The 27,063-nt window shown below is 34.0% G+C and overlaps 3 protein-coding genes and 2 non-coding genes across 10 annotated transcripts; 4 read left to right on the top strand and 1 right to left on the bottom strand.

Moving 5' to 3' along the window:
* Positions 1 to 41: 41 nt before the first annotated feature.
* LOC7477020 (uncharacterized) lies at positions 42 to 7,421 on the bottom strand. Of its 5 annotated transcripts, none has more exons than XR_008060218.1 (10): positions 7,110 to 7,420; positions 4,819 to 4,932; positions 4,042 to 4,106; positions 3,527 to 3,642; positions 3,386 to 3,440; positions 3,170 to 3,290; positions 1,571 to 1,618; positions 1,257 to 1,351; positions 682 to 1,109; positions 42 to 608 (listed from the first exon to the last, which is right to left on the bottom strand). XR_008060218.1 is itself a non-coding variant. In XM_052456083.1 (9 exons), the coding sequence occupies exons 1-9, from the start codon at positions 7,207 to 7,209 to the stop codon at positions 1,011 to 1,013; spliced, it is 813 nt and encodes a 270-aa protein (XP_052312043.1). In that variant the 5' UTR covers positions 7,210 to 7,420; the 3' UTR covers positions 645 to 1,010. The 5 variants fall into 5 exon arrangements, 3 of the variants coding, with proteins under 3 accessions (XP_052312043.1, XP_052312045.1, XP_052312046.1); XR_008060219.1 differs by lacking the exon at positions 42 to 608 and having other exon boundaries at positions 645 to 805; positions 944 to 1,109; positions 7,110 to 7,421; XM_052456083.1 differs by lacking the exon at positions 42 to 608 and having other exon boundaries at positions 645 to 1,109.
* Positions 7,422 to 12,941: 5,520 nt separating this feature from the next.
* LOC7460017 (uncharacterized) lies at positions 12,942 to 23,114 on the top strand. 2 transcript variants are annotated; one of them, XM_002314495.4, is made up of 21 exons: positions 12,942 to 13,256; positions 13,339 to 13,424; positions 13,507 to 13,608; positions 14,672 to 14,778; positions 14,893 to 14,993; positions 15,249 to 15,336; positions 15,737 to 15,825; positions 16,072 to 16,211; positions 16,318 to 16,483; positions 16,632 to 16,767; positions 16,903 to 16,999; positions 17,280 to 17,406; positions 18,530 to 18,589; positions 18,674 to 18,795; positions 19,844 to 19,968; positions 20,670 to 20,894; positions 21,095 to 21,255; positions 21,688 to 21,851; positions 22,501 to 22,583; positions 22,663 to 22,748; positions 22,838 to 23,114. In XM_002314495.4, exons 1-21 carry the CDS (start codon positions 13,050 to 13,052, stop codon positions 22,979 to 22,981), a joined length of 2,616 nt encoding a protein of 871 aa, XP_002314531.4. In that variant the 5' UTR covers positions 12,942 to 13,049; the 3' UTR covers positions 22,982 to 23,114. The 2 variants fall into 2 exon arrangements, with proteins under 2 accessions (XP_002314531.4, XP_024466300.2); XM_024610532.2 differs by lacking the exon at positions 12,942 to 13,256 and having other exon boundaries at positions 13,349 to 13,432.
* A 940-nt stretch (positions 23,115 to 24,054) lies between these two features.
* LOC7477021 (60S ribosomal protein L17-2) lies at positions 24,055 to 26,461 on the top strand. Its single transcript, XM_002314496.4, has 7 exons — positions 24,055 to 24,185; positions 24,275 to 24,311; positions 24,408 to 24,448; positions 25,569 to 25,799; positions 25,879 to 25,981; positions 26,070 to 26,137; positions 26,227 to 26,461. The coding sequence occupies exons 1-7, from the start codon at positions 24,183 to 24,185 to the stop codon at positions 26,278 to 26,280; spliced, it is 537 nt and encodes a 178-aa protein (XP_002314532.2). The 5' UTR covers positions 24,055 to 24,182; the 3' UTR covers positions 26,281 to 26,461.
* Positions 24,541 to 24,669, top strand: LOC112329046 (small nucleolar RNA snoR74). Its single transcript, XR_002984542.1, has one exon. It is a non-coding gene; the product is annotated as a small nucleolar RNA snoR74 (small nucleolar RNA).
* Positions 25,185 to 25,314, top strand: LOC112329047 (small nucleolar RNA snoR74). The gene has a single exon (XR_002984543.1). It is a non-coding gene; the product is annotated as a small nucleolar RNA snoR74 (small nucleolar RNA).
* Positions 26,462 to 27,063: the final 602 nt, after the last annotated feature.

Raw genomic sequence — 27,063 nt, 5'->3', positions numbered from 1 at the left:
GATTTGTACTGTGTACAGAATATACTCTTTAGGTATCGATATGAGTAAGATGAACTTTCTTTTGATAAAATTTGAAGAGTTCAAGGGATATCTGTTGAATCATGATGGGGTGTTTAACACTACTTTCCCTGAGCATATAAATTTACGAATCATTATTACAACAAGAATTCTCTGTACTGTATAAACGAAGAATTGTTTCTGTCAGAGTGGTGCAAGTGATTTTCACAGTATAAAATGCATTCTTGTTCTCTTCTATCCTTGGGATCGTATCATGTTTTTGCTCACAGAACTCTCAGCTGTGGAGCATTAATTTGATTGCTCGTCTGTCATGATCATATTGGACAACCACGAATAGATTGATTTTTAACCTCTGTTACTTTTTAGCAACCTGTTCATGAATCTCTTCCTGGGACTTCAAGAACTGATTTCCTTTCTGTTCTCTTCCTAGAAATATAATTGTCACAGATGGCATTCTAAGTTGTGATTTGAGTTCTCTTCCCACCCTATTCTTCTGCTTGTAGTTGTTTATTTTCTATAATCTCTGTGCTATCTTTGCCTCGTTTTAAGATGCAGCAGCTTTTCCCATTTTATCGTGTAGAACTCCCAACCTGGAAAAAAGAGTCAATTTGGATGACTAATTCGTAGAAGTAAAAGGAGAACAGTGTTCAAATTTTCATTTACATCTTAGCTTCTGTTGATAGTTCTGCCCCTTTGAACTTCGTAAATGGGGCTTCAAAAAATGTAAATATATACAAAATTACTCATCAGTATCACAACTCTCTGCATGTCCACCCACCTCGGACAACTTTAAAACAGAATGTTGTAGTTGGCGTGACAGAGTATTCCCATCAGATTGTGACATGTATCAAAACAACAGGATCACAAATTAACTTAGCAAGAGAGGAGATGGGAGTAGATGAAAGGAAAAGGAAAGGGACTTTACAACTTCAATGTTATCAAATACACCAGTGGCCTGAACCAGCCTAGCCTGAAACTGTAGTAGGTTATTGCTAAATGAGAAGGCTGTAAGAAGGCATGTCTTCAATCCGTAAGACGTCATCCATTAGAAGTTCTCTCTCTACCTGAGCTCGAGTAGATTTCAAGACATCCTAGTACATATATCATTTGATCAGTTACCTTTAACAATCAGCATGCAGCATAAAGGGAATTGACGTGTTGATATACTGATCAGCAAAACCAAGCTATCAATCCATATGGACACAAAAAGGAATTGAGGAGGCTAAATAGATTCTCACATTGAACTCCATGTATGTAGCATTTCTATGTAGCCATTGATTGTCCATGACCACGAAAGCCACACAATAGAGAAGGTCAAATGCCCATTCGCTTTCTGAAAGCACAAATTTTAGTCATTAGGCGGCCATAGAAACAAGTGAATTGGTATGTCCTAGTAATGGCAAAGTAGAGTAGCCAACTCTATATTCAGCCACTTCACCTATCACAAAGGCACCTCCACTTAACCTTTCTAATGGACTGGAGTTGCATAGGGCTCTTTAGGACATGACTATACGACCTTAATGTTTTACTGGATATAGCTGCTGCTTCTTACCTGACAGAATCTGTAAGAAAACTGGTCTGACAAATGTTCGAGGTTTCACTGCATAAAATAAGTTCACCGAATTAAAACATGTCAAAAACAGCAGCAAATTTAGGCCAAAATAAAGATGTGTTGGTTCATGAAGATCTTCTAGGAGTATCATTAGCCCGCTCCGCCCCATTGGTCGTAATTTTTTTTTTAACTTAAAATAATATCCAAACATTTTTAATGTATTTTTTAACTTAAAAAAAACTTAACCATGAACATAGAATGTATATTGAATGGTATTTTTATTAAATATTGATATTAAATATTGATATGGCAACATTTTGGATAATATTTTAAAACTAATATTAAGATGACATATTAAATTTATGTTAATTTATCAAATTTATGTCACAGATCATAAAACTGTGATAACCTTATACAAATCATATAAAAATAAGTTAGGGTCATAAAATCAAAATAATCCTATACAAAGTAAATAATAAAAAATTACAAAACTCAATTTTTAACAAACTCAGAAAGATAAAGTAGAAAAAAAATGATTAAAAAATATTAATAAGAAATAATTCAAGTCAACCTGGACAAACCTGTTAGACTTGCAACCTTAATCATGAGACCAAGATAACTTCATAAAAAAAATACAAAGCTCATTTCCAACAAATCAAATGTTAAGGGTTGAAATCGAAAAAAAAAAATCATGAGATCGAGATAATTTCATAGAAAAAAATTGAAAAAAATACGGTGCTCAATTCTTAAACAACCTAATATTAAAAGATGAAATTAAAAAAAAAACTAAATAAAAAATAAATATTAAGTTGTTGGAGGGTGAAATTGAAAAAAAAATCAAATTAAAAAGAAACCCAAAAAATAAACTGAGTCAACTCGAGTCAACTTACTAAACTCACAATCCAAATCATGAGATTGGGATAATCTCATAGAAAGCAAATAAAAAAAATTATGAATCCCAATTAAAAAAGAACCGAAAAAAAATTAATAGTTCAACTTATCAAACTCACGACCAGGACATGAGATTATGATAACCTTGTAGAAAGCTAATTGAAAAACAATTATGACCTAATATTAAAGAATAAAATAAAAAAATCAATTAAAAAATATGGGTAAAAAATGATCCAAGTCAATACAAGTTAACTTGTTAAACCTACAACCTAGGTTATGAGATCAAAATAAATTTATAGAAAACAAATAAAAAAAATTATAAAACCCTATATTCAACAGATCTAACGTTAAAAGTTGAAATCGAAAAAAAATAAAACTAAATCCATAAAACTTATATATAACCGTACAAAAAAATATTATATATGACTTTACAAAAAAAATAAAAAAAAATTACAAAGTATAATTTCAAAAATAAACTAATATTAAAAAATAAATTAGATGGTGAAATCGTTAAATTGAAAGGAAAAAAACTAACAAAAAAACACTATTTAGGAGAAGTGTTTTGTGTGTGACGACATTTGATTTAGCCATAACCTTTTGTGTTTTTTAAATTAATTCATTAAAGAATGAGAATAGTAATTATGATGTTTGTCAAGATGCAGTTGATGTGAAATTCTGGAGAAAAGCTAATATTCATTTCACACTTACTGGCATCAAGGTCAAGCATCTGCATAATCATAAATGTGATATTTACACCAGCAACAGCAAATGGATACTCCCAAGCAGATCGTTTTCCTCCTTGTTTTCTTAGCAAATGTTGAAATGATATCTGTCACGAAAAAAACAGATAATGTTATTGCAAAACGTAGCCTGGTGTAAGCCTATTTATTCAAACTTCTCTGTACTGCCAGATAAGAATCTTACTGAAAATGTCTTCGCAAAGAACACTAGGTTTTCCAGAGAAAGGAATCCAGCTCCTCTGTTCACCAGGAAAAAACGCGCAGCTAAATAAGTGAAAACAATCACACCAGATATGCTGAATAAATGACAAGCAGTTAAAACAACCTGAAATCAGTAGATGGATCTCTTCCCTGCCATCCCATTTCTTTCCATTGATCAGATATTAAACCACTCAGCTCCCGATCAGGATACGTGGCAGACCATAGAGCTCTCAAAGCATCCTGTTCTCGTCAAAGCATCTTGTTAGGAGGTGTCCAGACTCCAGAGTGTTTTTTACTCATTTTTTGTTTTTTTAGTTTATTTTTGACATCAGCATATTAAAACAATCCAAAAACATAAAAAAAAAATAATTTTAAACAAATAAAAAATAAATTTTCACAAACTTCCATTGCGGCCCAAACAGGGGCTTAATTAGTCAGAAAAAAAACTTGCAGCAAAATGTAAATATGGGATGCAGTTTCAGGGTTTTAGTTTCAACCACTGCACCTATGTTACAGATTTGATTCTGTGATATATCCCAGTCCATATTTTCCGATTTAAGATATGAACCATAGTTTTCAAGTCTGGAGTTTACTCCTACGAAAAATTCCAATGACAGAGAAATGAGAACAATACCATACCTGGTGTTCTGGCCTGGAAGCATCAAAATAAACCTTCATCCTATCCTTCAACCTCTTCAATCTTTCTTCCTGCAAGATTTTAAACTAATCTATCATGGTTGGCAATCATAAAGAAAAGAGAGAGAAATGCTAAAGATCATAAAACTGGAAAAGCTATAACAAACTTCTATGAAGTCTCAGTTTCACGATTTCATATAAACTAGATTAAAGGAATAGTTTAGGTAAAATTGAGCCCGGTCCCTACACTACCTGTAAAATCAAAGGCATTATTATGACAACGCAAGAGTGGAAACTCAGTAACTAGCATATATACAAATTCAGTTCATAATCTACACGAATGGCTGACATGGGAAGACAATGTGTCCATTACTTCTATTTTCCTGCATTTGTGACTTTATATAATTGATCTTGCTAAACTATTTGCAAAGTGAAAGCAACCCCTAGAAGAGACTACAGACTTAAACAACGAGGTCTGGATTTGTTAAGAAGCATCAGAGTGAGGAATGATTGATTAAATTAAAGAAATAAGCTTTATTAATCTGCACTTCGAAGTTTGCCAGAACAGACCAGTTTTGAGCATCACATAGATCAGCTCCATTTGGACAATGTACGACCAAGGAAGGCATCTTTATTGGTAAGAATCGACAGAAACCAGATGTTTAGAGTTTAGTGTTAGAATAAGATGAGAGAAATAACAGCAAAAAGAACAAGAAAAACCAATAAAAATTATCATCTTTTTTTCTTCAATACTATATGGTTCTTGTTGTGTAAGTTCACTTGCCTGTTGAGGGGTCAAGTTAATGCAAATTCGTTCATATGCTCCCTTTCGCTTGAAGCAAACACAAGTGAGGCCCTTACCAATCCAAGTTGGCGACCCGCAAGTTGCATCATCTGCATACAACCATCAATATCTTTGTTTCAATCATAAAGAACAATATTCACTTCAGCAACCAATGACAAGTGGCCCAATATTTTGCAGCCATAATTTTAGCCAAAATACAAGAACAAACAAGGTGGGGGGCATTTTTTTTTAAAAAAAGGGCTACCAACTAGCAGAGCAAGACAATCTTTAGCCACCTGGTTTAACAGCCACGCTAAAGCATTTCATATCAGCGATATGGAAAAGCAATGCTCCCAGTTCTAAAACCTGAAGTTTCAAGGGGTGATGAATCCCACATAACATAAGCTTATTACAGTATAATAACATGAAAACAAACATATTTTTGGTAACGAGCATGGAGCAGTCTGCTGCATGACCAGTTTTGTCTCTGAAAAGGCAGTGGGGACCTCCGACAAGGCGGCTGGATAAAAAGATCACGTGCCGCACGACGGTGGTTCTGCTAGTGTACTACAACATTATTATACGTATATAATCAATTGTGTTTTACTGCTATCATTTGCGTCCGGGCCGATACATACGTGACAGTCTCAGAGCCCGATGCAGTGTCTTCGTTTAACCGGCGAGCATAAAGAAGAGAGAGTGTAGACACGCGCTGAGTTGGAAATCCCACCACATGGGGAACATATGGTATCCATGTGAGCACTCGATCTAATAGGGTCGGAAGTGTCTTCCACGCGCTAATTACGGAAAGCAAGTCGAGACGGTCTGTCACCTCCAATCATGTCAAAGCACTGACTCATTGTTTCTTTTTCCATGCCAAGATTGCATATAAAGACAAACCTTCACTCTCTTGCCACGTTTACCGTCCATCCACGGAGAAATTAGTAAGCCATTCACATATATTTTTATCTATAGGTAATACCGTGCGTGAAAGGTTGTAAAAATCAAAGCTATTTTAGTGCCTGCATAGTTATTTTTTTTAAAAAAATTATTTTTAATATTAATATATCAAAATTATTTTAAAATAATTATTTTGAAATAAATTTTTTTAAAAACTTTTCAAACTGCTCTTGAAAAAAAAAAGCAATTTTAACCCGATATACTACAAGGCTTAGGAGCGGAGCGGTGGGTTGCAGTGCAATTCGTGTTTTATGTTTTTTTTATGTTTTTTATTTAAAATTAATTTATATATATATTTTTAAATTATTTTGATGTATTAATTTTAAAAATATATATTTTTAATATATTTAAAAAATAACTAATACCACCCTCTTAGATATTATATCAATAACAAGTAAAATAGATTGCTAGAACATGTTTTGATTAGGTTTTAATTGTAACTCAGCGGATCAACTCCAACTCTAATTTTTAACTAGCCCGGATAGATCACGGGTCAACCGGTCCAAAAAGAGGTTGATTTCCCGAGTATGAGTGAGTTTTTTTTTATATACTGGTAGTTATTTGTTTCACGTGAAGGTCTATGTTTGACAACACAAGTTGTTACGCCTAATACCAACAACCTTTTTGGGGACGTTGGACCACCATTCCAATCAGTGACAGTCACCGTGAAGTGTACCGGCTTTGATCACTGGCCCACTAGCCCGTCCGATGCACCATAGTCCCCTTCTCCCTCACACACTGACTGTTTTAGTCACCAGTTTACTACTCTCAATCGCGCCGAATCCGGCAAGATCAAAGATTTATTTCATTCCACGATAATCCCAAATTTGCTGTAACTATACACCGATTACATTTGCGTAATAATAATAATTTATTAAATTAAAAGTACAAATGTGTGCATAAATTATTGTTAAAGCCGTGTCTACCACTGGTATTTTGAAGTTTAATCGCCAACAATGTTCTCGTAAAGCACGGATCCTGTTACATAAACACTTGCCTGTAGCTTTTTTATTGTTGAATAATTACAAATTCCTAAGAGCATGAAAAATAAATCAAACATTGCAATGTCAAAAAGAACTGGACAGTATAATTTGACAGGAAAAGAATCCAGAGTGTATGATTGCATAAAGAACGAACGGAGAATTAAACAAACACACGCAGAGCTCTGGAAATATTATAGTTGATGATCACGTGAAGCTATAGAAACAGAGAGATTAATCAATGCAAGGGAATCAGATGGTTTCTGGTTTTCTGCATGCAATCAAGAAAATGGATTCTACTTATATTGAAGGAGTCGCGTTGTCAGAGTGAAGAAAAGGGATAAAACCTGAAGAAGCAGAGCCGTGAGCGCAAGATCGGTTGGTGGTTGTAGAAGGAGAGAGAGTACGGATGGCCACGCAGCTACCCCGGGCCCTGACAATACTCATCGCTAAAATGATTAAAAGCCGCCAATTTACTGCATACCAAGTTCTGAGAAGAGAGGAAAAGGGAAGAAAGCAGAAAGAGAGAGGCGGTTCCTTCTGGCCCCGACTTTGGCGATCGAGTGGGAGTGATAAAAGAGTGTCGAGCGGCTCGAATTCGAAGGCGAGGAATGAACCGGTTTTTGTCCCGTTTCGCGAATTTACGGATTGCCCCCCGACAGAGGCCGACGGCTCGTCAATCCTAATTGTATCGACATTTATCTTTGGCGAGAGGGATAAAATCATAAAAGAGTGTCAAATGTCAATGACTCAATATTTAACTTCTTCTCTAGCAGCACAAACAATTAGTGCATTGCTGACCGCAGCCTTTGATATAGCGATCGTAACAAGGGACTGAATTAATTAAGATGCAAAAATTTCAAAAATTATAAGCGTCTAATATAGTCAACTTTTTTTCATTTTTAATATATATATATATATATATATATATATATATATATATATTTGAGAGCGCACAGGAATGATATCACGGGATGATGGAGGCGGGGGGTGTTGCCCCCGGCCCCACCATTCAGGAGTAGAAATTGCCATTTAAATCCATTAGTTATTGCATATGAATTTTAATATTTTAATATTTAATGATTTTAATGTGTATTTTTGTTGTTTGATAATCACAAAATCATCGTATGACTAAATAGGTTTGCCTATTTGTTTAGTTTATAATTACCAAACAAAATAATATAAAAAATAAAAACACAATTATGATATTCATATACTTGGACATAAAAATATAACCAAGTTGAAATTTTTATTATTATCAATTATAAATTATTTATTTATAACACTTTTTCGCTCCTCACTTTGTATAAAATAACTAATTAACTTCAAAAATACTGTAAGGATTTAAGCAACTCCTCATTGTCTAAGTATATTTTAAAATAAGATTCATTGATTTCAAATGAATTATACTAAATATCTATTTACGACCAAATTTAAGTTATACAGTAGAAAAAACAAGCTAAATATCAAGTCTAAAAAAATCAACAACAAATAAATAAAGGAACTCAAAAAAAAATTATCACACTTTTCACTCGTCAGAAACACCTATTTATATGACTTAAGATCTAAAATATTAATTACTCATATTTATTAATTACAATGAATGTTTGTATTCATAAACATATTCATAAATATTCACGATTCACGAATTACTTATGATTAAATTCATTATTAACGTATAATTAATATACTAAATTCATTATTAGCGTATAATTAATATACTAGTTTATGTATCAAGACATTTTATGAATAAAAAATTAATAATGAAATAAAAACTCTGTAGCAAATATAATTTATTAACCAAAGCTCAAACCCAAACTCATGAGCCTGTAAGTTTGTTGTCCAGTCACAAAGTTTTTTTTTTTTTTTGAATTTTTTATTATCCAAATGCCGTTTGAGAACAATTTCCTAACCATCTTTGATAGTTTTTTAAAAATATATTCATATTGCATATCAAAACACTCATGTTGAAATTATAAAATTCAATATGATTTTAATTTTAAATATGAGTGACCCTCGCATTTTATAAAGTAGTATATTAATCTTATACAATGACCTGAGTTTTTAATTTGTTATTGTATTTTTAATTGATTTAATTTTATTCTTACAAAATGACTAAAATTTTAATTTATCATCTTGTTGATTTTTCGTTTTAAATTAACATAGCCAAACATGCATATGATTTAATATTATATCAAAAAATAATCCTAGTAAAGGTGGAGGGTCACCTAAGACAGGAGAAAATGGATGTTTATAAGAGGGTGGGAGATCCGGTCTCACGTGAAGTTGTTCAAAAAAAATATTTTATTTGTCGAGTGCATTATATACGATGGACATGATCATAGAGTGTAATACTTTTTTATTTTATTTTATTAAAATAAGTATTTGGATCAGTATATATATATCTTGACTAATCTCACGAGTTTTAAAATTAACGATCATTTAAGTCTTCAGTGGTCCTGAGATTTGTGAGACTCGAACTAGTGATCTCTAAGAAATAAATCTAAAGTCTGACCAATTAAGTTACACCTCTCAGAATTTATAGAGTACAATACTTGTTTATTCATGTGACTTAAAAAAATAAATTCAGCACATTAATTAATAGATTATAAACTTTCTCATTTTACCGGATAAAATTAATTCAATTAATAATATAAAATATATTGAAAATTCATCTCATTACCCTAGTTATTTTTTAGTTTTAAAAATATTTTTGAAAAATTTGGAAGATTATTTTATTTTAAATTAATTATTTTTTTATGTTTTTAGATCGTTTTGATGTATTAACGTCAAAAATAAAATTTAAAAAATAAAAAAATTATTATTTTAAAATAAAATTATTTTAAAAAATAACTGTTATTAAAATATCAAATTTATCTTTAATTACAACTGAACTATTTTGCCTTCAATATATATCTTTCTCTTTCATTTGTGTTGCTTCTGTACTTTTTTATTTTTCAAAAAATGATCACGACCTGAGAAGGAAATGTAAGTGAAATGTTTCAGAAAAATAATAATTGGATGATTAGTGTTCTTCGCAATACAATCAGAGGATGGCGACATACCCAGTCTCATTTATTAAAATGGTGTAAAATATTTGGAATAATGGTGTAAAATATTTTTAATATTTTTTATTTAAAATTATATTAAAATTATTTTTTTTATTTTTAATATTAACACTTAAAACTTTATTATTTCATTAATTTGTTTTTATTTTAATTCATTATTTTTTAAAATTTCTATACTAATCACCCCATTTATCCATGACATGGATTAGTAGAACAGACCTCAGTCGCATTAATATCTTTGTTCGGTAATAAAAAGAAAAAAGAGAGATTAGAGCGATCTTGTTTTGGAAACTCCAAGAATGTCGTTGAAACTGTGTGTGTTCCACAGTCTCGAGTAGCGCGTGAAATAAATGGAACTACTGAATTCTTTCTGCCTACGACAGAAGCAAGGATAAGTGCGTTATGTTTTTGGAGTTTGCTACTCCACTTTACTGTCTTTACTGTCTTGTCTCTTTCTGATGGTCTTCTGACCTTAGATTTGATGCGATCGCCACGTGGCAGTTGCTGCAAGATTGGCAAAAATGCTGAAGTATTTAACGAATTTTTAAACGAGGAGGGAACCTTTAGAGACTTGAAAGCGTGCAGTTTAACATTGAATATTAAAAATCACCTGACACCATAATTTCAATCGCTATCAATATCTTCAATGTTCATAACCTTTTTTTTTCTTTATTTATTTATATGAATATTAGTTCTTAAAATAAATAAAAAAACCCAGCACTCCATCAAATGTCAAATTAGTGGTGTATCCTCAACAAGATTTTAAAGAGAGATACATAGATTACGTTTGATTACGAGGAGGTTGCGTCTGCGTCTGTGTCTGTGTTTAAAGTAAAACACAGGAGTAACATGTAATGAAAAAAACATCATTTGTTATTCATGGCTTTTATTGTTATTTATGTTTGCAATGCATGGTGAGACGAAGCAGCTCTTTGTTGTTTATGTGGAGAGTGACTCTACTGTTCTAGCTGGACCGGGTCTGGTTCAAAGCTAAATACATTGAACCGGGTTCGATCTAGTAAAATAAAATAAAAAATTTTATTTTTATTTTTAATTGTGTTTTATTCAAAAAATTAGTGTTTAACATTATTCAATGACACTACATAAATTAGACGGAGATCGCTCAATGACGTAATATTTGCAGAATTTGATCGTAATCCCAATTTTATTCCTGATGTTGTTGCGCGCTTAAGAAACCAATGAAACTGTAGTCCTTGTTGGATGTATTTCATACGTGATTGTAGATAGTTTATTGGAACAATAATAAATATTTTATATAAAGTATTATTTATTTCATGATATAATAACAGTAGTTAAATCTACAATATTTAAATTAAAAACCATCAATGTTAATATATATTTTTTGAAATTATTTTACAACCTCAATTTGAAAAGCATTCTTAACCAAACACATTAAACTACTTTTTTGTTTAACCTCAATTTCAACCATAGTTTTAACCAAGTATATATAAATACCAAACCAACCTTAACCAAAAGTATTTTTATAAAATAATTTTTTTTCAAACCACAACCATAAAAACTACCACAATACCAAACACACTATTATATAGACGAATTCACAGCCACTGGCAAAAAAAAAACAAAAACAAAAAAAACTATGTATCGTTATTTATGTAAACATTCTATACTGTGCACCAATTTTGGATAACAATTTGATTACATCGAAACTAAAAAATGGAGAATCCAATTGCAAGTAAATCAGGAAACATAGTGTTTAAATTGAATTGTTTAAAAAGTAAAGGGGCTTAAATGTATATAGTGTTTCAAAATATAAAAATACCAGGGCCTGGAGATAAATTTGACAAAGCTTATATTCCGATTTGGGATAAATTATTAGGTATAAAAAGAATGTAATTGTGAAATAAATTCATACATTCCATGTTTTTTTTTCCTTGGCGAGAAAAAAGAGTCCAACTCCGAATATTCAAAATAATTCCTCTTCAAATTAGTTCGTTGAAAGCCACTCGTTATTTAATTGCTTGATTCCATCAAATCAAATGGTGATTTAGAAATTTTCATTTGTTCTTTTATAGCTACTCTTGCTACATCCAATCAAATAACAAGATAAATGTACACGTGTTATAAATCAGCAAGAGAAAAAAAATATAATCAAGGAAACCTATATACTTATTTTCAATCACATCCAAAACTTATAAATCTTTTCAATTTGGTATCAAATATTTCCTACATTTGTCAATTCTCTAACTATTCAAAGCCTATTTTGCATAGTTTTAAAACCCGGCTCGATCCGTGGCTGGAACCAGGCTGGGTTAAAGAAAAAATAGGGGAAGAAAAAACCCGGTGTGACCCGGCTAACCCGTCAGGTTGACCTGGTCAAAAACCCGGTTGCAACCCGTTCACTTTTTTTTTACTAAAACGACGTCGTTTTGATTTTTTTAAAAAAAAATAATTGACCCGGGCGACCCGGTCAAAACCTGGAACCCGGACCTTGGACTGGACCGGGTCTAAAAACTATGCTATTTTGCATATTTTATACACTAAAATAGTGTTAATTTAAAGGAAATTCGATGAAAAAGTTAATAAACCTCAATGTTTTTAGTCTAATGTCCATATTTATGTACTAAAAGGACATTAATTTGAAAATATTCGATAAAATCATCGACGAACATCGACAAAAAGATCTTATTGAAAGGTTTTTGAAATATTTGGAGCCTAATTAATAAAATTTATAGATTTGGTAGAGTGGTTGCAACTTGCAACGTGTAATTCGAGTTCGGCTCTAGCTTGTCTTTAAGGCAATTAAAGCCCAAAACAAACATAGCTTTGGCCCATAAGATTAGCCCACAGAATTTCAACACCAGCAAACGTTAACGTAGTGGAGAAGGAAAGGGAATACCAACTGCCCGTTTAGTTCGCCACTGACAAGTAATAACAAAACACGGCAAAGCATCAATTTCAAAAGAGTAGACGTGGTTTTTTTTTTTATAAATAATTTTTTTTTATAATTAAATTAATATATCTTTTAAATTTGTTATTAATATTAGTTTATTAAAATAATTTTAAATAAAAAACTTTATTTATTTTTAAATACTTTTAAAGCATCAAAATAAAGTAAAAGCTAAACTCCTACAACTCCTCCACACACGCGCACATAATATAAGAATTCCTTGTCATCGTGTTTTCCGTTCCAGTGTCGGAAGACAATTTCCATAGGAGAAAGGAAAAAGAGATACAGAAATGGCGTTGAGGCTGAGCTCAAGAGATGTAGCTGGATTCAAATTCCTCTTCTTTCTAGCGACCATCTTCAGTCTCATATCGGTTCTTGTTTACTCCACAATTCACATGAAATTCATCAAGCCTCTCGAGATCGACGCCCCTCTCGATCGCTTCTCCGAGGCCAGAGCCATCCAACATGTTGCAGTTCTAACCAAAGACGGCCGTCAAGTCAGTCCCCCCCCTCACTGTCTTTGCATGTATATAATTATTTAATTATCTTTTAATTGTCTTTGACTTTGAAAAACTAAAGGAAGGGCGTCCCGGATTAAGAAAAGCGGCGGTGTATATTAAAGAACAGTTAGAAATGCTAAAGGAGAGAGCTGAATCCAATATCAGGTTCGCCGGTATGGGGTTTTTAGAGAGAATTTAACTATGAGTTTGGTTTATTCACCCTTGTCATTTTTTTTTAACTTTGCAGAATTGAGGTTGAAGAGGCAACTGTTAATGGTACATTTAATATGATGGTTCTAGGGCACAGCATGTCTTTCTCTTATAGAAACCATATAAATATTGTTGCCAGGTAATCTCTTTACTTCTTGCTGAAATTCTATTGCCTGTTTGAGTCTGTGTTTCATGTCCTGACGTTCAATTAGTGTTAGTTAGAATCATCCGAGGAATGAGACTTTTTTCCCCATTAAGTATGAGTGTAGTTACAATTAGCTTTCATACGGGGACCGGTATTTTTCTGTGGGATTTTCTTACATCCTCCAAGGAACCTTGTGTCTTCCATTTCAATGGAATGGGCCATATACCTTTGTCAAGATATTGTGGTCCTGGAGTTATTACATATAAGTTATCCAGCACCGAATCTGGTAGGAATAATAAAAATCAAAGCCAAGGTTGGTTGGTGAGCCTGGTGACAGGAGACTATCTAGCTTGTCATTTTCTGGGTTAAAGATTTTTTTGTTTCAAAATGTCATGGCCTAAATGCCGAACTATTGACCCTACTTGTTCGGATGGGTGTTCACACCCCAAAGTGTTCTCCGACTGCATGCATACATCTGTAAGTAACTTAGTGCAACATGGAAAATTTCACTTAGAGGAATCAGACATTTAAAACTTCTCTGTTCACTGCTGGAACTAAAGCCAGGAAGCTGAATCATGTGAAGGGAAAATGTTTAATTTTTTTTTTCTTCTTACCTCAGAAAATAACAATAAAGGTATCACATTATGTTTTTTATGCAGGGTCTTCGATTACAGTTCCTAACTTTATTAGTTATAGAATTGATAGGTTAGGAAATGGGAAAATAGGCTTTAGGTGGGTAATGGGGTGTGTTTAGCTTAAGGTTGTGTTCTAGAAATGTAAATGAACAAGGAACCAGGCTCAAGTAGGCTAAAAAGGAAGAAAGCAAACCTAGCATCACACTAGGGCTCCTAGAAATCACTCCTATGAATTATTAGGCATCACACCGAAGATAAGATGCACCACACATCTAAACCTTAAAGGCTTAAATCACTTGTACTTTACATATGTGGTATTATAATTGGCTATAATGTGTATGCCTTGTGACATGACAAAGGTTGTATTTTTATCTTGCATTTTTGGAAAAAACCATTGTGGACTAACTTTTACTTAATGACAGGATATCGTCAGCAGATTCGCAAGAAACTGACCCGTCTGTTTTAATTAATGGCCATTTTGATAGTCCTCTTGGTTCACCAGGAGCTGGTGATTGTGGTTCATGTGTTGGTGAGTAATTACATATTTTAACCACTTGGACTGCCTTAAATATCTCAAACGTACTTGTTGATTATGAATTTTCATGCCTAGTCATTTCAGTTTGCATGTTTGATTGTTTTGCAGCATCAATGCTGGAATTAGCTAGAGTTACTGCAGAATCGGGCTGGATTCCTCCTCGACCTATTATTTTTCTTTTTAACGGCGCAGAAGAACTTTTTATGTTGGTATAGGATCTATTCGCAAGCAATATTACTATGTGATTAGCTTTTTAAAACACTTCTCGTGTCGAGGTTTCCATTGTGGACCAATCATATTTCTGAAGATATTGAATGCAGTTTTCTTTTTCCTACTTTGTTAGACAACCTCGACAAATATCTAGTAAAAAAAACATTTAATAGACCATTATTTCACTAGTTATTTTCTATTTTACCTCTCTCATTTTCAAGACTAAAAGAGGTTGGTTGATTATGGTGTTTCAGGGTGCACATGGCTTCATGAAGACACATAAATGGCGTGATTCAATTGGAGCTTCTATAAATGTGGAAGCATCTGGGACATCTGGTCCTGGTAGGATGTGATCCAATTTGAATGTTACTTTTCTTCAGCCTTTTTAGAATGCATATGGTACATTGACTCAATGATTTGGAGAAAAGGGAACTGGATTTAGAGAAGAAAATGTAAAGCAGCCTGTGAACTACATGACATACAACTTCTTTCTTACATCATGATTGATCCAGGAAGCATCTTAAAGTTAGTTCAATGTAAATTCACATAATATCATAATGATTTTACCATATTCTTGACATCACTCACTTCCTAAGCTGCCAGATATGGAAATATAAGAAATGAATTGAAACTTTATCTGTTGTTAGTTGGTAACATATGTTTTCGACTTTTTCTAATGGTCCTGAGTTGCGTGTAATGGTCCTGCTACTCTGTGCTAATGTGAATACTGTTGTATTAACAGATTTAGTCTGCCAATCTGGACCTGGGTCTTGGCCTTCTCAATTATATGCAGAGTCTGCAGTATATCCCATGGCACATAGTGCTGTTCAGGTTTTCTTTTCTTTTCTTGGTTTTGAAAATTAACTTCAAAACATTCTGATGAGTGTTTTATTATATGATTACTTGTAAAGGAAACAGGCAAACAAATAACATTCATATAATTTTGTTTCACATCATTTGGGCCAGGATGAAACCCTCCTAACATATTAATGTGGCTTATCCCAATACCTATCTGCTGCGCTTGACTGCTGTTTGCATTTAATTGTTTCAATTCTAGTGATCTATTTCTCTATGTAGGACGTCTTTCATGCTATTCCTGGAGATACAGATTACAGAATATTTTCCCATGATCACGGAAACATTCCAAGCCTGGATATTATCTTTCTTCTTGGTGGTTATTACTACCATACATCCTATGATACATTGGACAAATTACTGTATGCTTTACTTCTGCCATTTCATCATATAAATATTTCATTGGAATTCTTTTGTCACTTTATTCTTAAACGCATCCTCTTATGCATCTGCATGTACTCACACCAGACCTGGGATCATGCAAGCACGTGGAGACAATTTGTTCAGCATACTGAAAGCCTTCACAAATTCTTCTAAGCTACAAAGTGCTCGAGAGAGAGAATATCTTAAAGCTTCAATCAATGACTACAAGGATGAGAGGGCTGTTTTCTTTGATTTCTTATCATGGTTCATTGTATGTTGCAAAATTTATGATATCTGCTCTATCCAATTTCATTATTTGTACTTAAATTTTAACTTATTTATGACTCACTGTGTGATCTTATTGTGACCTTGATTAATTCATAACATTGTCCTTATATCTTTAATGTTTTTTTTTCCAGATATTCTATTCAAGAAGGGTAGCTCTGGTACTTCATAGTATTCCCATTGTCATTTTTCTTGTCATGCCATTCCTTTTGCATTTTTGGGATTCTAGGTCACGTTCTTGTTTTGCAACCTTCTATGATTTTTTGAAAGGTTAACTCTCTACTGCTGATTTCTATATGAATTTTTTTCATCTGAATCTCCATGCTCTGATACCCCATACACACAACACAAGACATGCATATTGAAGATTTTGTGAATAATACTCAGAATTTGTTTACTTTCAAGGAATGCTTTTCCATGCTGCTGGAATTATATTGGCTATTATTTTCCCAGTTATCTTTGCCACTGTGAGACTGTTCTTCACTAGTTATGCGATGAGCTGGTGAGTTTGTTCTCTGTTTCTTTTCTTTTATTCTCCTTGGAATTTCAAATGGGAAAAATTTCACCAGTTGTGAGCGTGGGGTCTCCATAACTGCTGGTCATGGTCTTTTTCAGTAGTTTCATTGTATTCAACAGAAATATGAACTTCTATAGGATGATGATGTTATAATGATGAACTTCCATGGGACACCATGAATGTCTTCTGTTACTCAGAAGTAACTAGAGGATGATGTTATAACTGTTGGTCATGGTTCTCTTTGACATGCAAGATTCTAATGCAGGTTTGCACGTCCATACCTGGCATTCCTGATGTTTGTCCCAAGCTCACTTGTTGGTTTGCTGATTCCAAGAACTGTTTGGGGTTGTTCCCCCCCCTCACAAGATGTTTCAGTCATCAATAAATCAGAGGTACAATTAGATATCATATAATTTTCAATTGATTACTTATTCAGGCCATGCTTGTTACATTTAACACACATGACTAGAAGTGCTTGCAAATCGGGATTTTTTCTAGCTTTACATTCTAGGTTGCATATTCATTTGGAATATATCTTTGGTTACTAATAAGAGTGAGGATACCATTTAATATGGCATTCAAGTTGTGCAGCAACATTTACTGACTTCATCAATGCAAAGAAATTTCAAAATAATTGATCTGAATGCAAGTCTGCATCAAAATATGAGAAAATAAGATGAAAACCAATTTATTAGGAATTGAAAACCAATACAGAAACATGATCAGAAGATAAGTTGTTTTCATAAATGGGGAAAGAGGTCCTCTGATTGCTATGGATGAGCAAACATTTGATATGCGTGGCATTTAGTAGAGATCAGTGGCCAATTTATGGTCACTTTCTTTACTTTTACTACTGTGTTGTTGAGCTTCTCATTTAACAGAGCCTCATTGAAAAGCAAAGCATTAATTGTAATCTTAGGTCTAATTAGGATATTTGATAATTGTAAAAAGTTCTCCAAAATTGAATTGCTGAAAACTATTTTGTTGAATGAAAACTGTTTTCTTGAATTGCATCAGCTACTTTATATGAAAGATGGACACGTTTTACTTCTCTCTTGTAAAAGTTTGTTTCTTTCCTTATGATGTTAACTATGGGTCATTGCTTGGCACAATGGTAAAAATAAACTCGTGGCTTGCAACCAACAAGGTTGCGTTTTGAGCCCTGAGAACAGCAGGCAACTTCATGTTAAAAGGTAGAATGGCAAGATTGCTTCCAAATTCTCTTTCCAAGACTCCCCTTTAATGGGTCAAATTGCAATCTTCATAAGATAAACTTTACATAAAATATGCAATCCCACCACATTTGTTAGTGATTTGATTCATTGGACTCTTTGATTTGTGTTGTATGGCTAATCATATATTTCCCCCCTTATTTTAAATTGCTTGGTAGAATTATGCCTTACTTGGAGTTTGTTGGAGTTGTGTATGCGTCCTCTGGATGGGTGTTAAATCTAATGCAGGAGCACCATCCATCACTGAAGCTAGCAGATATCTGAAATGGAGTGTATTTTGTAGGCTCTATCTGAAGAAGCAAGGTTTTGGGGAGCATTTGGATTTTATGCTTGCATAACTTCGGTATTCAGTTTACTATTTAGAAGAAATCTTTGTGGCTTCTAGATTTTGATAGTTTCAAAAATTTGCTAACTATAGTAAAGGCAGGCCTATCTGGTAGCTGGGCTCGGTGGAGGGTTTCTGACCTTTATTGTGTTGGCATCTATGCTTCCTGCATGGATCTTCTTTTCCCTATCTGTCAAGTCCTATGATCATCATCAATCACCCAGGTACTGATTTTGATGGATCACAATCAAATTCCTTCTTGTGAATGTTGGCTTGAATTTTTCTTCCCATCTGCTTATCATGTAGAAGTTGCATGTATCTCGTTGCTGGTTTCTGATGTTGTATTTGGAGACTCCTTAAATTTGTTAAGATGTTAATATCTCTTACAGCGACTTTGAAATGCTATCTTTTCTCTAAATGTTGAAGCATGCCTCAAAATATCAGCTCTTGGGTGATTCATGTCTATTTATGTATTCCAAGTATGCGAGGCATTTACCTTTGGCGAGTTTTTAATAAATTTTAGTACACTGCAATGGTAGTAGCCTCAAAATATAAGCTCTGGCTGATTTTTCCCCATTCAAGTATGCTGGACTTCCATTTTAGTAACCCTTTAGCATTGTTTTGGAGCCTCCCTGGAAGATAGGCGTGTTGTCATCTTCAAATGTCTTTCAGATTTCTTTACAACACACATCATGTTGAACCCTAACACAACAGTTGCCATCAAGCTGTCCTTCCTTACAACGTTAACTTTTTGAGAAGAGGCTTCAATTAATTGAAAGACAATATCAAATATTCTATTGCTGAATTATTTTCAAGAACCGCTCCTTGTGATCCACTTAATTGACTGTTGATTCTGTTGAAATGCATCATGTTGTTTTCTGCTGCTCATGGTTTGGGCTGTTGTTTCATTGGATCCAAAGTGCAGCTTGTTGATGGCATGTCTTAGAACTTTGGAACATTTTGAGAATTCACACCTTGTTTCTCTGTTTTTTTTTTTTTTGTGGGTCGGATCTTTTGGCACTTATTTCCTTTATTATTTTTAAGTGTTTTCTTTCATTTTTTCTTTTTGTTTACAAGAAGACTTGAAACTGTCTTGCAGGAGATTAATGGTGATAGCATGCCAAATGGAACTATAGATTGTTGTCTCTTTGCTCTTTTTTCTCACATTAAAGTCCTTTTTTTTCTGTATTTTAGTGACTTTCTAATCGGAAAAAAGGTGGTAAATGGCAGTGAAATAAACAGAAATGGTCTGACTTATGCTCTTTCTTTCAGGCCAGCAGTTTTTTATGTAATACCTCTAATTCCATGTCTCACTTACTTAGCATATTTTAGTGGATCTGTAATCCAATTTTTGATCGAGAAGATGGGTATGATAGGTTTTCTCCCACCTCCCTATGGTTAGTATTCCTGACTATTTATTCTGATGTCATTTATATGCCTTTTCAATTGGATTATTTCCGGTTTTTCTTCTGAACTTGAGACAGTGGCAAAACTATTGAATCAATATTTGTTCATTTCTCACATTTTAATTGTAAAATTGAATTTTGTATAAATAATACTGTCAGTAAATGCAAATTGCGTACTACATGAGGTTTATCAATACTCTTTTCACCTTTTGTTGAATTCATGGACTCGGAGATCCTGGTATTTTTTTTACACTGTGCTGATTGTCGAGAACTTTTGGATAGGTGTAAAAAAGGAAGAATTGGCCTGTTAGTAATTTCGAACTGATTGTTAAATGAATTATCCTTTCTATATATTTTTTCTGTCTTAGGTTCAAATATTAAGAATTCTTGATATAACGTTTCATTTTGTTGAATAGACTTTATTATTGACTGCTTTCATTGAATATCATATGGTTGTACTTGCAACTTCCCCATGGCTAAAAGAGGATGGTGAACTTATCTCTTTAAAATTTCTTTTTTGTACTCTTGTCCCGATGACTTTCAAGTATGCCACACCACAGGGTAGTTTTATTTCCAGTAGTCAATAATCTACTGAAGAATCATTATGGTTGTTTTGTACCATTATAGTTGAGCAATCAATTATATGCTCTGAAGTGAAGAGTGGATTATGATTATTAGATCCATAATTGCAGGGTATTATGTTGCTGATGTTTTCGTGGCAGCAACAATTGGCGTTGCAACTGGTTTGTGTGTGGGCCCAATAATACCTGTGTGTAGTCACTGGTTAGCTCGGTCTTCAATCTTGCAGCTCTTGTTGCATGTTAGTGTGCTTGCTCTGGCTTTGTCATCTCAATTCTTTCCATACAGCAATCTTGCACCAAAGAGGGTTGTTTTTCAGCATACGCTTGTTACTACAGGTATGAAGATGAGAGCACTTGATCTTTAAAGCCGTTTAAAACTTTAGTGAGTTAGAACTGCTAGACAGCAATTGATGTGTGAATAGGAACAGAGTTCAATTATTAGCTCTGTTATTAGCTTCTTGATTTGTTCTGATTTCTAAAGCCCCCTTTCTCATCCATCTTGCCTGAAAACGTCTTTTTCTTGTGTTGATTGACAGATGCGAATAGGATTGTGAACTCCAGCTATGGATTTTCTGTTTTAGATTCCAATTCTTTATCATTTCTTTTCAAATATGCTCCTGAAGTGGCAAAGGGACTGCATATGGGCCAAGAGTTATCTTTTGAAACTGCTAGTATGTCTCCCCGAGAGACCTGGTTGGTAAGCAAATTTTGCCCTTGATGTGTGTTGCTAATGCTATGTCAAATTTATATTTTGAGGTGGCTCTTTTGCCTCGTCAAGATACAACAAGTTATAGAACTTGCAAGGGCATCCACAACAGATGGGTGGTTTAAATCTGGAAGCACGCGATAATTTCCTTTTAATTTGTTAATCTTTCCTCTCTCCCCAACCTGGGGCATTTTTCATAACAGCCTTGTTGAAACAAATGGGGGATGGTATCCTATTCTGAACACAGAAGTTATGTCAGGTTTTCTCAAATTCCATTGGAGCGGTAGATTTAATTTTTGTGCCCAGCAAGGGCAAGTTACTTCGTTTTCAATTACATGTTCTATAATGATTGTAAATCCTTCAAATTCATAGATAAACCTTTATTTTGTGTAACTTTCTTTCTTTCTTTAATTTCTTTGGCAGGGAATTTTTCCAGTGTCTCTTTTGTTTTCGCAAAGCTTAAAGTTCCCTGCAAGGAGTGATGGCGTTTTTAAACAATATAGATATTTCCCCTACTTATCTACTTACAAGCCACATACCATCTCCAGTGATAGATCTCGGAGAGTTTACTTGGAATTTTCCTTGGGGTAAGTAGAATGAACTAATGGTCATGGAAGTGCATGAAAAGTTGTTTTGTGCTCCAAAAATCTACTTCTTTGAGTTTGTGCATCCTCAGTTTGGAGGGATAGGATGTGGGTATGCTCATAGTTCAACTGTATGCTCAGCAAGTAACTGTTGGGCATTTTTTGACAATAGCACAGTGCACGCGCTAGGGGGAGGAATTCAAACCTGGATTATTGCAGGTGAGGGTATGCTGTCTAGCTCAGCTACACCCACTCATCTGAAACCAGGGGACCATGTTGAAAGATCTCGATGTTGCTTTAACAAAATTACTACTCTTTCAAATGAACAAACTGTCTATATGTTTCTTGCCTGATTTGAATATACATATAGCGGGTAAATATGTGTTTTTGCACTGTATGTTTAATGGATAATTGGTAGATGTTCTATAAATCCCAGACATGGGGCAAAAAACTTGAAGTGTCTACAACAGGGATGCTATTTGACTGCATAGGAGTGAAACCACTAAAAAAAGTTCAGTTTAAAATTCAAATCTAACCTTGTGTTCTCATGAATTCTTGTGTGCGTATGTTATATCCTAGAGCATAGATTTCTTTTTTAACATTTTTTATTCAGATGTGTGGGTTTTTATCTTCATACGTTGAGTCTTTTCAGTGATTTGGAGGAGGTTTGGGTTGCAGTCCTTAACATCACCGGTCCTTTATCAAGCTGGTCATTTGCAGACAACATGCTTCCAGGTATGAAATTTTAAGATTCCACTTTTGCTTATGAGCATTTTGCTTTGTTGTACAAGCAATCACCCTGGAAATCGCACAGATCCTGAAACAGTGGAAGGTGGTCCGCCATCCTACATATTGAGACTTAGTGGAACCAGCCAAGCAAACTGGACGTTCTGGTTAGAGGTAAAGTTCTGTCCTTGATTTGGTTAGGCTACAAAGATGATCTTTTTACACAGTTCAATTCTGTTTTCTGTTCTCTTTGGAAATAACAGGCCAGCAGTTCTGATGATTTGAGGGTGGAAGTTGCTGTGGTAGACCAAGTTTTAGATGATGAAGCACAGAGGTTGAAAGGCCTTTTCCCAGACTGGGCAGGTGTCACTGCTTATTCTAGCTTTATGTCCAGCTACATTTTCTAATCCTCTGGATTTTTGAACTTCCAATGTATAAACTTTGCCCGAAAATTATATAGACCCAGATGATAACCATCGCAAATATCGTTCAAAATTAAATTTGCAGAAAATTACAAAGCGGCATGGCCATGATCCTGAAGCTGTTGTGCTCCAAAACATAGCCTGAAACACCATTTTTCAGCTATCATTAGTTCGACGAACGATCGACCAAGAACTATATACACCAACATTAATCGAATCATCTTCAACTGGTTTCAGGTTCCAGCATTCTGAGCCTCTTCCACTTGCTAGTTCTGAAAATTGGGATATCAATAGTTATTTGAGTTGGCTATTTTAATAAAAAATAGAAAATTAAAAAACCAAGCAAGTAATGGATAGGATTAATGTCAGCCATGCCCTTTGTGTAAGTGTGCTTGACTATAAGCTTGTTGATCAATAAATCTCATTGGCTTATAAAAAATATTAGTAATTTTAATTTTATATATATATATATATATATATATATATATATATATATATATATATATATATATATATCAGTAGATGCTCCTTAATTGCAAGAAACTAAGGAGGCTTCAAATTCGAATGAAGTATATTTCTTTAATTTTTTTGAATTCGAATTTTGGAATCAATAATTAAATATTTTATTAAATATTCTTCAATATACTATATTGATATAGGGATGTAGCTTTAAAATCGTTCAGAAGAGAATTTAGACATAACCTTTGACATCAAATAAAAAAATATGTATGAAAGCATGAATTATCTTATGTAAAAAGAAAAAAAATTTCTTAATTAGTAGGTTATTGGATCTTTTATGTACCCTAAAAGCCTATTTGGCCTAATATTATGTTTTCTGAAAATATTTTTCTATTTAAAAATATATTAAAATAGTTTTTAAATTTTTTCTATTTTTAATATCAATATATTAAAATTATTAAAAAAATACTAAAAAAATATGTTTTTTAAATGAAATCTACTCAACACCTAAAAAAGAAAAAGAGGTGGGCTTCAGAAGACAAGCTGAATAAAAAAAAACCCCAAGCCCAAAAGGAGAAGCGTTGAAGTCAGTCTGCAGCAGGAATTAGGGTTTCTTTCACTTAGAAACCCTATATAAACCGCACTCAGCATCCTCTCCGCCTCTCCTCTGCTAGAGCCACCAAATCAACGTATCTCCAGCTTCGACAAGGCAGACGGTGCAGCCACCATGGTACGCCACCGCTTCTCTTTCCCTTTCTTTCTTACATTGAATCTCCACATCACTAAATCACATTATGTCCCTTGTTTTTCTTTTCTCAGGTGAAGTACTCTAGAGAGCCTGATAACCCCACCAAATGTAAGTCAACTAATGTTCTTCCATTTGGGTTTCCCGAGCGTGCTTATCACTGAAGGAGATCTTAACTTGATGTTATTGTGTCTGATGTTTTTGCAGCTTGCAAGGCAAGGGGCTCTGACCTCAGAGTTCACTTCAAGGTATTATGTGTAGAGTTTTGATGGGTTTTGTTTTGTATGGCTGTTGTTATCTGAAGAACAAAAAAAGTTGATTTATTAGTAAAAACCTGATGAAAAAAGCAGGGGTCTGTTGCCTGTGTGAACAGGTCTCTCGTAAACTTCAGGGAAATCAGTTTCATTGTTATTGGGTGAACCTCTGTTTTTTTTCTGTGGCTGAAGGTTCAGTAAACGATGGCACATTTTCTAACTAAAATTTTGTTTAAATGAATAGTTTTTTATAGGTTTGATTAATTAATATACGCTTTTTGGCTTATGCCGGTGTTAAATGATTTTTTGACCTGTTTTTGCTTTTGTTGAAGAGTTATTTGATGTAGAAGCTGGTGAATTACATGTTTTTTTCCTCGCTCCTTCAGGAACAACATAACAAAATTATATTTATATTGTGATTTTATCTATTTGTTACTTGGACTATGAAGTCTTAAATTTAATAATTACGAAGCATTGGTTAGGTTATCCGATCTTTCATGTATAGTTAGTTGTATCATCTGTTGTTGACAATTTGAATTAAGGATAAAGGAAATCTCTTTCCTGTTAAATAAGATCATGTGGAAGATTTGAGAAATGAGGTTTTGAATATTTCATCAACAAGAAATGGAGGCACTGGATGTTTTTCTTCATTTTGTCTATGATTGACATGTTTTGGTTGTAACTGACAAAAAAACCCTCCATTTTTTCTGTTCTGATTCTTATCCTGATGAAAAAAGCAGGGTCTTGTTGCCTTTTTGTGAACAAGGCTCTCGTAAACTTCAGGAAAATTAATTGCATTGTTATTGGGTGAACCTCTGTTGTTATTGGTGGCTTAAGGTTCAGTAAATGATGGCACATCTGTTTTCATATTGACGTTTCTCCATGCATGTTTGAAGTGTTGGTTCTCGTTTATAGCTGCATTGATTTCTATCAATTGATGCTCAGGCCATTGTTTCTGATTAGCTTTGTCCTCTCAATTGCTTGTAAGTACTGCATTTTAAAAAACTAGTTAGTCATAACATGCATTGGATGATCTTAATTGTAATTATGTTTCCTCCATTGATAGATTTTCTAAGCTTGTTTTGACATGTGCATCCATTTTAATGTCATGCAGAATACAAGAGAGACAGCTTTTGCTCTAAGGAAGTTGCCTCTGGTCAAGGCCAAGAGGTATTTGGAAGATGTTATGGCTCACAAACAGGCCATTCCATTCCGACGTTTCTGTGGTGGAGTTGGGCGTACTGCACAAGCAAAGAACAGGCACTCTAATGGACAAGGACGATGGCCTGCCAAGTCTGCTAAGTTCATCTTGGATTTACTCAAGAATGCCGAGAGCAATGCTGAGGTACATCTATCTTCTTATTTGTCTTCACTTTCTCATCATCTTCTGCTTGCCATTTTACTGACATTACTTGCTTTTCCAGGTCAAGGGTTTGGATGTGGATGCACTCTACATTACTCACATCCAGGTGAATCAGGCACAGAAGCAGAGACGTCGTACTTATCGGGCGCATGGAAGAATTAATCGTAAGCTTGTTTTGATTAGATTCGTATTAGTTAATCTTACAAGTACATTTCCATCTGTATTCACAGGAATCTTTTTTTTCCTTTCCAGCTTACATGTCCAGCCCTTGCCACATTGAGTTGACTTTATCTGAAAAGGAAGAGCCAGTTAAGAAAGAGGTAAATTCATTTCTTTCTAATTGGTAGATGGTTTAATTAATATACTAGTGTTTTTTGGACCTTTCTAATTCTGTGTACTTGTATTGCAGCCTGAGACCCAGCTAGCAACCAGCAAGTCAAAGAAGTCTCAAGCCTCCTCTTGAGTGGCGATCTTAGTTCAGTGTGGATCCCCTTTTGATTTCTGTGTTTTTTTCTTAAGAAGGATTTTGTTGCGTATCTTATAGAATGATCAGATTTTTAGATGTATTGGACGTCTTGTATGTTGATTTCGAATTATGTTTAGTTCTTTGTTCTATGAGAAATGTCTTGGCGAGTTTATTTGAAGTCTATTTTCATCACAGTTTTTATCGTAAATTGACAAATAGTCCTTGATAATGGTAATGATCGGCCGTTTGTGAACCACCGTGTAGTTTTCCATCCCTGATGTGCCCTTAGGAGTGAGAAACCAGTTTCGATTTGAAAATTATTCAGATTGTCAGACTTATGTCCCCTTGTTGTGGTAGTGGTAGTTGTATTCATCAAAGTGTCCTTGTTGACCTGGTTTCCAGGGTCTCAGAATCGTTAAATATTTATGTTTGATCTCCCTCGCGTTGTTCCTTGCTGCCTTTTCCAGCTCGGTGCTTGGGGGGATTTGGAAATGTAACGAGCCGAATGAACTTGGTCTGCGACTCGAAACGAATCGAAGTTCTTTATACCACTGAAACTGTTTTCGTACAAAGGTGGCTTTCTGCCCCCATTAGAATATAGAGTGAACTAGGTTATTTGCAGGCCTGTGTTAAGCTGTATGCCGGGGGGGAAAAAAGTCGGTGATGCAATCGCATAAACCTTATTGAGCAAAAAAAATATTGATAAAACAAAAAAGACAATGAAACTAAAATTCAAACAAATCCAATATGAAAGAACAAAATTAAAAAAAAAAACCTCAA

Source organism: Populus trichocarpa, chromosome 10 (genome assembly GCF_000002775.5).
Source record: "Populus trichocarpa isolate Nisqually-1 chromosome 10, P.trichocarpa_v4.1, whole genome shotgun sequence".
Taxonomy (NCBI): Eukaryota; Viridiplantae; Streptophyta; class Magnoliopsida; order Malpighiales; family Salicaceae; genus Populus; species Populus trichocarpa.
The sequence above is the reverse complement of the archived record's forward strand: the minus strand, read 5'-3'. Positions and strand labels throughout refer to the sequence as shown.